At 48.8% G+C, this 14,936-nt stretch overlaps 1 protein-coding gene across 8 annotated transcripts in view; it reads left to right on the forward strand.

Moving 5' to 3' along the window:
* cald1a (caldesmon 1a) overlaps positions 1–11,387 on the forward strand; it is a 36,280-nt gene extending 24,893 nt beyond the window's left edge. For 5 of the 8 annotated variants that reach the window (XM_084701634.1, XM_084701631.1, XM_084701632.1 and 2 more), the window contains 11 exons: positions 41–376; positions 1,382–1,494; positions 1,741–2,011; positions 2,475–2,615; positions 3,982–4,025; positions 4,191–4,266; positions 4,381–4,521; positions 4,713–4,805; positions 6,377–6,445; positions 8,256–8,292; positions 9,537–11,387. In XM_084701634.1, coding sequence (XP_084557760.1) covers positions 41–376; positions 1,382–1,494; positions 1,741–2,011; positions 2,475–2,615; positions 3,982–4,025; positions 4,191–4,266; positions 4,381–4,521; positions 4,713–4,805; positions 6,377–6,445; positions 8,256–8,292; positions 9,537–9,550 — 1,335 coding nt within the window. In that variant the 3' untranslated portion in view covers positions 9,551–11,387. Of the gene's footprint in view, positions 1–40; positions 377–1,381; positions 1,495–1,740; positions 2,012–2,474; positions 2,616–3,981; positions 4,026–4,190; positions 4,267–4,380; positions 4,522–4,712; positions 4,806–6,376; positions 6,446–6,664; positions 6,713–8,255; positions 8,293–9,536 lie in introns of all 8 variants that reach the window. The other 3 variants (XM_084701635.1, XM_084701636.1, XR_014762467.1) reach the window with 2 other exon arrangements.
* Positions 11,388–14,936: the final 3,549 nt, after the last annotated feature.

Consider the following 14,936-nt stretch of genomic DNA (forward strand, 5'->3'; position numbering starts at 1 on the left):
GGATGGAGATCCTTTCTGAGTCTCTATCATTCTCCCCCAGGACCAACAACAACAGCTGAACTCTAACTCAGTATTAGCACAGATCCCAGGTCAGCATGAGTCAGATGAGGAGCAGGCAGGAGGAGGAGAGGAGGATGAAGGGATAGAGAAAGAGGAAGAGGAGGGGATAGAGAAGGAGGAAGAGGAGGAGGAGGAGGGAATAGAGGAGGAGGGGATAGAGGAGGAGGAGGAAGAGGAGGAGGAGGGGATCGAGAAGAAGGACGAGGTTAAAGAGGAGGAGGACAGACTGCAGGAAGTGGGAGAGAAGAGGGAGGGCAACATACGAGCCAGAGAGCAGCAGGAAGACTGTGAGACAGCAGAGAATGGCGTGGGCCTGGTAAGACATCAGGGTGTGGAGAGGTGTGACTGCACCCAGGAGAACCTCCCAGTCTGGAAGAGGGCCAGCCCTGGGCCAGCCCTGTTCACTGTGCACCAACAGCAGCATTAAAAGCAGGGTTCAACTCATATCAACTGACTAGAGGAAAGCTCAATTCATAGTATTGAGCCCAGACCCAGACCAGAACCCATTGATATGGTTCCCAGACTGGCGTCTCTACCCCAGGGCTGGTCTTCATCTGTAGAGCACCCCCCCCCCTCCCCCTCCCCCTCCCCCTCCCCCTCACCCCCAGCTCCAGGCAGGGTGAACAGACCTCTCCCAGACAGTGAAGTTGTCCATGTTCACCGTGTGGTTTGCTGTGGTGGTTACGGAGCCTGCGCGAGAAGGTGTGGTCACGACCGTGTGGTCATCTGTAATGGCGTTCTCATGCCATGCCATGAGTGGTCAGGGTGCGGTCACGGTCACAGTGTGCTGCATGTCTGCCTCTGTTGTGTTCTGCCTCGACTCCATGGTAACTAAGGGGAAGTAGTTGACTCCATATTTCAAGTCTGTATTTCAAGTCTTGAGTTTTATAATTAGTACTGTAACTACACACGGGGTCGATATACATGTAATCAAGTCATTTGGTAACAAGCAGGTACATGCTCTTCAGCAGAGACAGTGCCAATGCAGACAGCTTCAAACTTGACAGCTCTATTTATTAAGCAGGGAGAAAGGGATGGGGTGACTGTTGGTGGGGGAATGGGGGGGAGGGGTATGGGGAGTACTATGAAAATGATAACTAAATACACTGTTGGAGTACATGACCTGCTAGTTACTCTGGAGTAGGGGCTGGCTCATGTGGCCTGAGATTCTGCATAACACCTCACACACACACACTCACACACACACACACTCACACCCTTGCTTTGCTCCATGTGTGTCACCGAGTGGAACCACTGTTGCTCCCGAACATTGGATGACTTTCCTCCGCTGCGTGTTGATTGGCTGGTTCTGTGGCTACAGGTGTCCCAGAAGGGCGGGGCCAGGGAGCAAGGGGACTGGCAGAGGAAGCAGAACGGAAGCCTGCATGAGGAGACTCCGCCCATGCAGAACAGGAAACCAGAGAGAACCCTCAGGTGCAGTACAGAGTCTCAGTGGCAATGGCGACATGACAACACACATCCCACACGCACACACACACACTCAGACACACACACACACACAGGCAGCAAGTGTCCTGGGGCAAAACTGCTGTCTTTGACACGGGTCACCTAACCCACCAGACAGAGCACAAGGACACCGTGGACTGAAACCCTACACGTACTGACACCTGAGTAAAGGTGTGTGTGTGTGTGTGTGTGTGTGTGTGTGTGTGTGTGTAGTCGCGGCAGCATGCGCGGCCCCGAGCCGGGGGTGGGGGAGGATCCGGACGACGCGGCGACCCGGCAGGAGGCGGAGCGCAAGCTGGAGGAGCTGAAGCGTCGCCGCGACGACGCGGAGGTGGAGGAGTTTGAGCGGATGAGGCAGAAGCAGCAGGAGGCGGAGCAGGAGCTGGAGGAGCTGAAGAAGAGGAGGGAGGAGAGGAGGAAGGTGCTGGAGGAGGAGGAGAGGCAGAAGAAGCAGGAGGAGGAGGAGAGAAAGGCACGAGAGGAGGTGAGGACGAGAAGCAAACCCTCTCTCTCTCCTTCTGCCCCTCTTCCTTCCCTCTCTTTCTCTGTTCTTCTACCTTCTGTTTCTTCCTTCCTTTTTCTCCCTCTCCCCCTGTCCCTCTCTCTCTCCCTCCCTCTCTCCCCAGACAGTGAGCTAGATAAAGTGGTGTTCTGTGTAACACCTGGTGGAGATAACAGCCACTCCTCTCCGTTCGTCCTGCTTCCCCGTGACATCATCTTGCTGTTCTTCAGACTTATCTGTCCTCCCCCCTCCGTGTGCAGGCGATAACTCTCCTGTCTGTCTGCCATCCTTCTCTCCGCTTCACCATGACCTCATACTCGCATACAGCAGCTAGCTTAGTGTGTGTGAGTGTGTGTGTGTGTGTGTGTGTGTGTGTGTGTGTGTGTGTGTGGGGACGAGTTGAATCCTGGCAGCGACTGACTGTTTGCCTCCCTGTGTCCGTCAGGAGGAGAAGAGGAGGATGAAGGAGGAGATCGAGAGGAGGAGAGCCGAGGCAGCCGAGAAGAGGCAGAAGGTGGAGGACACGATGGAGGGAGGAGAGGCCAAGCCCTTCAAGTGTGTCAGTCCCAGAGGGTCGTCTCTCAAGGTCAGACCCCCCCCCCTCTCCAGCCCTCTGTGACCCGTCTGGCCACGCCCTCACAGGGCCACGCCCTCACAGGGCCACGCCCTCAGAGGGCCACGCCCTCACAGGGCCACGCCCTCACAGGGCCCTGCATTTGCAGTCTTCTCCGTAGACTTCCTTTTTCTTCTAACCCTGCAACAGAAACCTGACACCTCAACCCAATCGCTGTGGCAATAAATATTTGTCATGGAAATGTGGGTTTAATCCACTTAGATGTGAGTGAACAGTCCAACTTCGAATCAGCTCTCACGCCGTGAAACCCGGGGGGGATTCACAGAGGAGAGGAGAAAATCACATTACTGCCATTTAGCTGTAATGACCATCTGGTAGTGCTGGCTAGCCTAACCTCTCTGGCTTGTGTGCTTGTTGAGGCTCCATGATTAGGTTTAGCTATGTGTGTTTGGTTGTTGTGTGGGTAAACATTAACCTTGTCCTGCGCCTATTCCTCCTCACAGCTTTACTTTGTCGTCATGTTTACTGTAGGTACAGCTGTTTGTGTGTGTTTCTTCTGCAGTTCACTTTTTACTCACCTTTTCCTAAAGATGAACACACCCCAAAGTGATGTGTTGATCTTGTTTGTGCTGTGATGCAGTGCTGTGTCTGTAACTGTTCCCGGTCATCTATCTCTGCACTGAAGGCCCATCCGTAGACGTAAACTACAACTCCATAGCGTCTACGATAGCTTCCTGGGGTGCAAACCCGTCCTCTGTGTTCTAGAACAGTCCGAGGACACAGGGTTCCGGAAGCTGGAACTGCTGTTGAGTGAAGCCGGATAGATACTAACAGTCCAGTCTCTCAGTGGGGTCAGGCTTACGCGAATGCAGGAAAACGATTAGGGTTAATAGGATAACTGGAAGCGCCTTCGTACGCCTGCAGCACCACACAGCATGCATGAGAATGGCCAACTTCCTGACCGGGGTATTTTAGGAACTCCCACAGCACCAACTCCCACAACCAGGACCTCCACCTCCGAGGGGTGGAGGGGAGATGGGGGGGGGGGGGGGTTGTGGGCGGATGGGGTGAGGGTGGGAGGGAGGGGGGTCGTGGGATGGTGGTATTTTCCTCCAGGGGTACTTGTGTTGCCCCTGTCCCAGCCCTGTAGGTGGTCTGTCATGAACAGCAGCCTTACATTCTCACAAGTATGGCCTGGGAGATTCACACACCGGGCAGTCAAACAGCCAAACCATACCAGAGAGCTGTCAGTCAACAGTGTTTGCGTTTGTTTGTGTGTGTGTGTGTGTGTTTGTGTGTGTGTGTGTGTGTGTGTGTGTGCATGCGTGGGTATGTACTGACTCCTCATTGACGTCTTTCCTCTGACCTTTCCTCCCAGATCGGTGAGAGGGCAGAGTTCCTGAACAAGTCGGCTCAGAAAAGGTGAACACACTCCACTGTGACACCACACTGCAGCAGTGCAAAACACCAGTCACACCATGCTGGCTCTACTCCTGGTCTGACTTTGTGTTGTATGCCTTTGTGTGTGACTATGTGTGTGTGTGTGTGTGTGTGTGTGTGACTGTGTGTGTGTGTGTGTGTGCGCAGCTCTCTGAAGCTGGCCCACTCCCCTGTGGTGTCTAAGATCGGCAACAGGCTGGAGCAGTACACCTCAGCAGCCCAGGTAGGAACCCCATCACCATCACTGTCATCATCCAGGGCCCACGCTGTTCCCACCGCCCAGGCTAACCCCGTGGCTAACCCTGTAGCTGCCCCTCTCTCCTCCTCCCTCCTCCAGAGGGAGAACAAGGACTCTCGCTTCCCTCGCTCCGGGGCGGTGGACCTGCCCATGGTCACAGACGGCATCCGCAACATCAAGAGCATGTGGGAGAAGGGCAGCGTGTTCACCTCCCCTGGGGGGGCAGGGGGAACCTTCAAGGTAGGTTTGGTCTGTGTGTGTGTGTGTGTGTGTGCGTGTGTGTGTGTGTGTGTGTGTGTGTGTGTGTGTGTGTGTGAGGGAGGGAGGGAGGGGAAGGGGCACATTTGACTGCCGCTTCCTGTTCGGCCCCCGTTGTCGATGACGACCAGGCGTCTCTGACCTTTGACCCCCCCCGCCTCCTCCCCAAACAGGAAGCAGCTGGGATGAAGATAGGCGTGGCCGGCCGCATCAACGACTGGCTGAACAAAACCCCCGAGAGCAAGACCCCAGGAGGCCGGCCGGCGGTAGGTCGTCGCCGCGGCAACCCCTGCCCCGTCTGAACTGTGGGAAAACATATTTCCTCGTCCTCTCCCACTGCAGTAAACTGCATAGGTCAACCCATCCTCACAGTTCCCTGCATGCTGCCGTCACTGTGACACGATGAAGGACGTGTGGAGACGCACGCACACACAGGAGGCTGGCCGGCATGCTACCTTGCAGGATGTGAGGTGTACAAGAAGTGCTCCCGTTTAGCAGAGTGTGTCAGTGGAGGCGTGTACACTTGTGGGCCTCAGCTAAAGCAGGCAGTGATCGACTATGTCTGTATAAACAACCCCCCCCCCCTCCAAAAGTGCGAGGTCAGCTTGTGTGTGGTGATCTCACTGTCTCTTAAACCTGGAGCGGCAACAGGCGTACATAGCCCAGGCATCACAGCTGTGGACGTAATGATGAGATATGGAGCTTAACATCCACTTTATCTTCCATGGTCTGACTCTATCACTGGGAGCTGCCTTGTCCTCATGATGCATGGAGCTGTAATCACCTGATAGCCCACTGCTGCTTGGCGCGGGTGCTAGATGTGGCCTGGCTCCCCCTGGTGGACATAAATCACACTGACGTATGAATACAGACTCCCCAGAGCTATCAGGGCAGAAGGTATTAGACGTCTTGTCATAAGAGTATGTGATATATAGTCCCATATCCGTTGTGGTGTTAGCTTAGCACTAGCTCTGTGGGTGCTGTCTGGATCACATGCAGGTTATCAGGGACCAGGCCAGACAGAAGAATCCAACTCTCTCACTGTTCTCTGGAAATGGCCACGTTCCAATACATCCATACCTAACCTTCCCTTGCCGCAGTCCTGTACCCAAGAACTGTAATGCATTCCCTGGGTCTGGCCTTGTTCCAACACGTTCATACCTCCTCTTCACTTGCCCTTGTCCTGGACTCCAGATCTGTGTTTATTTGAAGGCGTTGAGGTTTTTAGCTGCCTGTATGTTCATACCGGCGCAGACAGTCTGAGGTACGAGGATATATGAATGGAAACTAGCACAGCCCTGCCTAGCACAGTGACCATACTGGACTTTTCTCTTCACGTTGGCGTGATACCACTCGTGGCCACCGGAGGCCCTGTTACTATGGTGATACGGGGTCGCTGGAGGAGCGAGCGAGCGAGCGTGGTGGGATCTGCAGTAACATGACACCTGACTCAGTCTAGTGTGTAGCTGTGGGTGGAAGTCTGACTTCAAATGTGCGTGGATATCTGTCTCCCTCTAGTGGTCTAAGCATCTGAAGCAATGACTGTCGGAAATGCACTGTTATAACTTGTGTGTATCTCCTTTCTTCTTCTCTGCTAGCTATCTCCTTGATAGTCTCTGTCAGCTTCTCTTCCCAATGGACCTCTCTGTCCTCTGCTCTGTCAAAACCTTTCTAGGCGCCAAAGGTATTGTAGATAAAGCAAAATGACTTTTCTTTCCAAAATTTCAGTCCAAGTTTCATTCAACTTGTCCCAGTGTGATAAGAATTGTATTCCCTCCCTCCCCCTCTCTCTTTCTATCTCTCTCTCTTTCTCTTTCCATCCCTTCCCCTCATCCAGGACCTAAAGCCAGGTGATGTCACCAACAAACGGAGTCTATGGGAAAACAAAGGAGCTTCTCCTACCAAGGTAAAGAGCTCTCAAACACACACCTACACACACACACACACTCACAATCACTTTCTCCCAGAAACATCTCTCTGAGCGTGGAGAATCAGTTCGGAGCTCTGAGGAGGCTGACCAGATCATGTGACATGACAAATGGTTCTGTTTGTCAGCTGACTGAGACCAGTATGTTTCTCAGCAAAGGGGAATAACCTTTTGTTGCTTTTCTTTTTGTTTTTAAAGATGTCTCTTAGCTAGTTGACTTCTCTTCCATCTGGAAAGCCTGCAGAGGTAAAAAAATATATATATAAAAAAAGACCCCTTCTCCTCCCTGCCCCACACCTGGTCTAGATCAACAGTGTCACAACTCTGCTTCTGCCTCCACTGCTCACTGGCTGCAGGTGAAAGGTGCTCCTCTCCTGTGTGTCAGCCAGTCCCCCCATGGGCTCTGCACGCTCTGCTCTCAGCCTGTCTGCTGCTCTGAGGCGGTTTCACAGGTGCTTCCACACAAACGGCTGCTCTCTGAGATGTCTCCTATTTTTGTCGACGTTCCGTATGTGTCCTGGCTTCCACGCTTTGTCCCGGGCAACACCACAGCCCTGCTTATGGTGTTCATAGAGACCCCTTTATAGCCAACCATGTCCATTAGAGGCTACTGTGTCTAGAATATGCCCGCCATCCAACTCCTTCCTTTTCAGGCATCAGTCAGGGCAGCTTTGTGGTTCTGGTCCTCGGGCCTTCATCCTGGCAATGTTCTGGTTCAGAGGTGCTGGAGGTATTGCAAGCCTGCCAGGCAAGGAATAGACACCACTTAATGGTTAGTTAGCGTGATGCAAAAAAACAGGAAGGCCAAGTGAGGCATTGGATGGATAAAGGTTTGTTCCTGCTATAGATGCTGTGTGTGTGGGTGTGGCTCCAGCACTGGGCTCTGTAAAGGTCCGAGTTCACTCAGAAACGCCGTGTCTGAAACAACTACTATAAACTCTACTGTTTGGTGCTGACTGGTGTTTCTGCTCTCTATAACTTTCTCTCTCTGTCTCTCTGTCTCTCTGTCTCTCTCTCTCTCTCTCTCTCTCGCTGTGTGTGTCTCTCTCTGTGTCTCTCTCTCTCGCTGTGTGTGTCTCTCTCTCTCTCTCTCTCTGTGTCTCTCTCTCTCTCTCTCTCTCTCTCTGTGTCTCTCTCTCTCTCTCTCTCTCTCTCTGTGTCTCTCTCTGTGTCTCTCTCTCTCTGTGTCTCTCTCTCTCTGTGTCTCTCTCTCGCTGTGTCTCTCTCTCGCTGTCTCTGTCTCTCTCTCGCTGTCTCTGTCTCTCTCTCGCTGTCTCTGTCTCTCTCTCGCTGTCTCTGTCTCTCTCTCGCTGTCTCTGTCTCTCTCTCGCTGTCTCTGTCTCTCTCTCGCTGTCTCTGTCTCTCTCTCGCTGTCTCTGTCTCTCTCTCGCTGTCTCTGTCTCTCTCTCGCTGTCTCTGTCTCTCTCTCGCTGTCTCTGTCTCTCTCTCGCTGTCTCTGTCTCTCTCTCGCTGTCTCTCTCTCGCTGTCTCTCTCTCGCTGTCTCTCTCTCGCTGTCTCTGTCTCTCTCTCGCTGTCTCTGTCTCTCTCTCGCTGTCTCTGTCTCTCTCTGCGTCTCTCTCTGCGTCTCTCTCTGAGTCTCTCTCTGCGTCTCTCTCTGCGTCTCTCTCTGCGTCTCTGTGTCTCTCTCTCTGTGTCTCTGTGTCTCTCTCTCTGTGTCTCTCTCTCTGTGTCTCTCTCTCTCTGTCTCTCTCTCTCTGTCTCTCTCTCTCTGTCTCTCTCTCTCTGTCTCTCTCTCTCTGTCTCTCTCTCTCTGTCTCTCTATCACAGGTGTCAGGCCGAGGAGAGGCTAAATCAGTCACCAACGGTGAGTCCTTTTAGTTTCTTTATAAGAAAAATAGAAATGGGGAGAGAAAGAGAAGGAGAGAGAGAATGGAAAAAGACAGTGAGCGAGAGTGTTATCTAATGTGTTTCACGAACAGAAGCCAGAGGTTATGGTGAACCCGACAAGACAGGAACGGGGGGTCTGGTATAATTTACAGACCAGCATGTGTCCCTGCAGTCAGGGCTAACCCTAACCCCCCCCAGGGCCCAGCCTGTAGTAAATCACCAGGCCGTGCCACAAGCTTCTGCTGGCTCTGCTGTGTGTTCAGATGCCAAGCTGGCATTGTTTGCTATTTTTTACAGCCCCCCCCCAACCCCCCCCCCCCCCCACCTCCACCCACTGTCCAAGCAGTTCGGCCTTCAGGGATACCGTACGTGCCTCTGTAATGTGTCGTTCACCCAGAACCCCCCCCCCCACCCGGCCCACTCCCGTCCCTGACCTGGTGTCTGTTCCTGGGCCCGGGGGCTGGGGACAGCTTGCCTGGCTGGGTGTGCAGCTGGGCCACCTGCTGAATTGTCACATTAGGAGGTGGGCTTGTAGTAGATTAGCAGGCCATGCTACACCATCACCATGCAGGAAGACCAGCGGGGGAGGCAAACAATGTGAACAGAAGATGGGCTTCTGTTTGGGTCAGTGTTGGAACACTTGTGGTTGTAGTGGAACACAAGTGGTTGTAGACTTACAGACACACACACATACTGTATGACAAGGCACACACACTCAGACACATGCACTCACTCCTATTTGACCGAGGCTCATCTTACATAGGGTGTTGATGAGTGAAGGACAACATGTTTGTCAGGTATTTACATGGGAGCCAAGGCTAGGACCCCAGGGGAATCTCACACCACATCCCCACACACACACACACACACACACTATCCCCTTGTATCTTGGACTACAAACATTTGAACTCTCATGATCTACTGTTACCTAGGCAATAATGACACGCAGCTAAACTCAAACTGAGAAAAAGAAAGTAAAGTAACAGTGCCAGGCAAAATCCGTGTCAGATGCAAGTCAGCCAGCGTAATACTGATGTCCCAGTGTGTGGTGCAACCTCTGCATGGGAGGTGAGATAAATCAAGTGCTCCTTCAGGTCTGATGTGGGGGGGTTTGACATGGTGACCTCCCAGGCTGCCCAGGGCAGAGTATCCTGCAGCATTACTGGTGTCCGACATGTGGTGTGATAGACTTGTCTCTTTCCTCCCACCTTCTGTCATCAGGCATGGGACACTAATGCTTCAGAGAGATGATGCAGGCGGGACCAAGACAATCCTAGACTCTTCTTTACTATGTGCATGTAACCAAAGCTGCCCTCCCTGTCCCAGCCACCCCTGCAGAGGAGAGGAGACACAAGTCACATCCAGGACCTGTGCTGGGAAGTCCCAACCATCACAGCACACGACCTTTGCACATTGAATTTACCTTTCTAAAAGAAAACAAAATGCTGTGAAATTTGGACGTTTATGATTCTATGATATTCTTTTTTTTTTTTTTTTGAAATTTAAATTAGATGTATCCCTTGACCCTCAATCGTCTTTCATTTGTTTTGATGAGATAGAGATCGCTCTTAAAGATGACTCCATGTCTCAGTGTTACAAAGAGGGTTCAACATCAACTCTGTCAAAAACACTCTCCATCTCACCACCTTTATTTATATTTCAGGCAGAAGCTTCACTCATAGATATTTTATACCTGGTCACCAATTCAGGACATGCAGACATACAGGAAGCACTTCATGATCCATCTTATTTCACTTTTATATGTATTATCAATAGTGCAACAATGGTCTGAGTAATATATGTTAGCATATACATGTTTTTGATATATGAAAATCATACTGTAACCTATACTACAGCTTTATACTCTAAATGTTTTGCTTTTGTACTCATAAAATGACTACCAATCAAGAAAGGGGAAATCAATGGAAAGTAAAGAAATGATAGAAACATTAAGAAGGCCAATATAGCTTTTACTATACTATTGTCATTTTAATTTATGTTTTTTTTTTTACGTTTTTGTCTTTTTTTCTGGGCAGATTTTTGTAACTTTTTACTGTTGTTTATAACTTTTTAATTTACAGACACATTCCACTTCGTACACATTCCTCTGCCTATACACTAGTTTTGGGTTTAACAGATTAACTTCTGCAGGAAGTGACATCACCGAGAAAACACACGCTCTGCTCTCAGAGGCACCTCGGCTCTCTCTCACTGCAGATCTGTACACCAGCTGAACCAGATCCAGCTGGACTGAACCAGATCCAGCTGGACTGAACCAGATCCAGCTGGACGATTTAACCATCCACTATGGTCATAGATCTACTATTTTACACTTGTGTAGCTTAGGTATTAGTCAGCTTGGTCTCTGTTGGCTTGTCTAGGCATTGGAAGCTTGTCTAGGCATTGGAAGCTTGTCTAGGCATTGGAAGCCATAGACATAGGCACAGGCTAGTTACATAGTACTGTTAACCACTAAATCATCTTCTTGGCCTTGTAATCTGACCACTGGTAATAGCATTTAAGCGCAATGTACTCCTCTGCACTGTACTGTTGCCTGATACCTACTAAGTGACGATTTGGGTAACTGCAGTATTTTTATACTTCACTTTCAGTAATTTAGTTAATTATCTTTCACATTCCATTTTTTCATTTTTTATTAATGCATGACTTGCTTGGTAAAGGGTGTGGCGGGTTGTCAAAGGCATTCGATTGGTCGATGATTTGCGCTATACTATGACACAACTGTGACAATCACATTCCATGACTTCTGGCGTCCAGCAAGGGGAAGTCTGACCAAAATCTTTTTTGTTGTGTTTCTGTATGTGATATTAATAATAATATGTTAATTTTCATATTTTTGCTATTTGATGTTTTACTCTTTCTGTCTTTGTATTTCCATGTTAAACACCTGCATGTATATGTAGAAACCATGATCCTATGTAGTGCTCACTATCTGTAGTGTTCAGACCCCTCTAGTGTGGTGGTAGTAATGGGTTGACCCATGCTGAATGAATGTTTTAAACATTGTACCGCTGACCCAGCAACAGAAATAAAACCATACAAATATTAAAATGTTGCCCGATCTGTCCATATATGATATCGGTCAGGGCATTTAGGACAATGCATTGTCTACTGTAAAACAACATGTAAGGTTTTAGGTGGGAAACATTGAAATACTAATGATGATGTAGTACTCTTGTCCAGTGGAGAACCGTGATACCGATACAGCGCGCACACAGCATTAGGCCTACATGAAATTGTGTTGGTCAGTACGCACTATTTGAGCCAGCCCTTCAACAGTGGCACGGCAGCCGAAAGGTTTTTAAATAACATGGCCTACCTTTGATGATCTTCTCTTGAAAACAAAGTCCATTCTTTTGTCCTTTTGGATGAATTGGTTGATGGCTGGGTCATCAAAGCAGAATTGTCAAGAGAAGAGGCAAGACATCTTGATTATAGTGGTGTGTGTGTGTGTGTGGGGGGGGGGGGGGGGGGGCATTTGAGTTTGTGTGCGTGTTTGTGTAAGATAGTGTTTGTAAGATAGAAAGAGAGAAACAGTAAAGAATTGATTTTACAAAAGCACATATCTACTTTATTTTTCTTTGAGACCTTGCTGCACTCTTTACGGTAATCGTGCATAATGACGTTGCGTTGGTATAGATTGACCAGTCATTCTGTTCAACACTAACATATAGGCTAGGCTAGGGCTACAAAACAGTGGCACGGCGGCCGGAAGAAAATCAGTTGGCACGGCAGCCAAAATTTTTAATAACATGGCCTACCTTTGATGATCTTCTCTTGAAAACAAAGTCCATTCTTATGACTTGGTGGTGGTGGTGTGTGTGTGGGGGGGATGGATTTGAGTTTGTGTGCGTGTTTGTGTAAGATAGTGTTTGTAAGATAGAAAGAGAGAAACAGTAAAGAATTGATTTTACAAAAGCACATATCTACTTTCATGTTCTTTGAGGTACAAAACAGAGTTGGGTGAACTTGAGATAACCGGACAAAGTTTGCTAAGGAAACTTTGAGTACAGGTCAGATGAATAGGGAATAAAGAAACAACGTCACAGCTTTCTCTGTTATTACATCCGTTGCATCCATTGCACAAAGCAGTAGAGAACCGTGACTCTTAAACCTTGGTCCTCTGACCCCAATTACTCGTCAGAAAAAAACACGATACAGCGCGCACACAGCACTAGGCCTACATGAAATTGTGTTGGTCAGTACGCACTATTTGAGCCAGCCCTTGCTGCACTCCTTACGGTAATCGTGCATAATGACGTTGCGTTGGTATAGATTGACCAGTCATTCTGTCCAACACTAACATATAGGCTAGGCTAGGGCTACAAAACAGTGGCACGGCGGCCGGAAGAAAATCAGTTGGCACGGCGGCCAAAATTTTAAATAACATGGCCTACCTTTGATGATCTTCTCTTGAAAACGAAGTCCATTCATCTTATGACTTGGTGGTGGTGGTGGTGTGTGTGTGTGTGTGTGTGTGTGGGGGGGGGGGCATTTGAGTGTGTGTGCGTGTTTGTGTGTAAGATACAAAGAGAGAAACAGTAAAGAATTGATTTTACAAAAGCACATATCTACTTTCATTTTCATTGAGGTACAAACAGAGTTGGGTGAACTTGAGATAACCGGACAAAGTTTGCTATGGAAACTTTGAGTACAGGTCAGATGAATAGGGAATAAAGAAACAACGACACAGCTTTCTCTGTTATTACATCCGTTGCATCCATTGCACAAAGCAGTAGAGAACCGTGACTCAAACCTTGGTCCTCTGACCCCAATTACTCGTCAGAAAAAAACACGATACTGCGCGCACACAGCACTAGGCCTACATGAAATTGTGTTGGTCAGTACGCACTATTTGAGCCAGCCCTTGCTGCACTCCTTACGGTAATCGTGCATAATGACGTTGCGTTGGTATAGATTGACCAGTCATTCTGTCCAACACTAACATACAGGCTAGGCTAGGGCTACAAAACAGTGGCACGGCGGCCGGAAGAAAATCAGTTGGCACGGCGGCCAAAATTTTTAATAACATGGCCTACCTTTGATGATCTTCTCTTGAAAACGAAGTCCATTCTTATGACTTGGTGGTGGTGGTGGTGTGTGTGTGTGTGTGGGGGGGGGGGGGGGGGCATTTGAGTTTGTGTGCGTGTTTGTGTAAGATAGTGTTTGTAAGATAGAAAGAGAGAAACAGTAAAGAATTGATTTTACAAAAGCACATATCTACTGTATTTTTCTTTGAGACCTTGCTGCACTCTTTACGGTAATCGTGCATAATGACGTTGCGTTGGTATAGATTGACCAGTCATTCTGTTCAACACTAACATATAGGCTAGGCTAGGGCTACAAAACAGTGGCACGGCGGCCGGAAGAAAATCAGTTGGCACGGCAGCCAAAATTTTTAATAACATGGCCTACCTTTGATGATCTTCTCTTGAAAACGAAGTCCATTCTTATGACTTGGTGGTGGTGGTGGTGTGTGTGTGTGTGTGGGGGGGGGGGGCATTTGAGTTTGTGTGCGTGTTTGTGTAAGATAGTGTTTGTAAGATAGAAAGAGAGAAACAGTAAAGAATTGATTTTACAAAAGCACATATCTACTGTATTTTTCTTTGAGACCTTGCTGCACTCTTTACGGTAATCGTGCATAATGACGTTGCGTTGGTATAGATTGACCAGTCATTCTGTTCAACACTAACATATAGGCTAGGCTAGGGCTACAAAACAGTGGCACGGCGGCCGGAAGAAAATCAGTTGGCACGGCAGCCAAAATTTTTAATAACATGGCCTACCTTTGATGATCTTCTCTTGAAAACGAAGTCCATTCTTATGACTTGGTGGTGGTGGTGTGTGTGTGGGGGGGATGGATTTGAGTTTGTGTGCGTGTTTGTGTAAGATAGTGTTTGTAAGATAGAAAGAGAGAAACAGTAAAGAATTGATTTTACAAAAGCACATATCTACTTTCATGTTCTTTGAGGTACAAAACAGAGTTGGGTGAACTTGAGATAACCGGACAAAGTTTGCTAAGGAAACTTTGAGTACAGGTCAGATGAATAGGGAATAAAGAAACAACGTCACAGCTTTCTCTGTTATTACATCCGTTGCATCCATTGCACAAAGCAGTAGAGAACCGTGACTCTTAAACCTTGGTCCTCTGACCCCAATTACTCGTCAGAAAAAAACACGATACAGCGCGCACACAGCACTAGGCCTACATGAAATTGTGTTGGTCAGTACGCACTATTTGAGCCAGCCCTTGCTGCACTCCTTACGGTAATCGTGCATAATGACGTTGCGTTGGTATAGATTGACCAGTCATTCTGTCCAACACTAACATATAGGCTAGGCTAGGGCTACAAAACAGTGGCACGGCGGCCGGAAGAAAATCAGTTGGCACGGCGGCCAAAATTTTAAATAACATGGCCTACCTTTGATGATCTTCTCTTGAAAACGAAGTCCATTCATCTTATGACTTGGTGGTGGTGGTGGTGTGTGTGTGTGTGTGTGTGTGGGGGGGGGGGGGCATTTGAGTGTGTGTGCGTGTTTGTGTGTAAGATACAAAGAGAGAAACAGTAAAGAATTGATTTTACAAAAGCACATATCTAC

Source organism: Hypomesus nipponensis, chromosome 7 (assembly GCF_054491055.1).
Source record: "Hypomesus nipponensis isolate SF chromosome 7, ASM5449105v1, whole genome shotgun sequence".
Lineage (NCBI taxonomy): Eukaryota > Metazoa > Chordata > Actinopteri > Osmeriformes > Osmeridae > Hypomesus > Hypomesus nipponensis.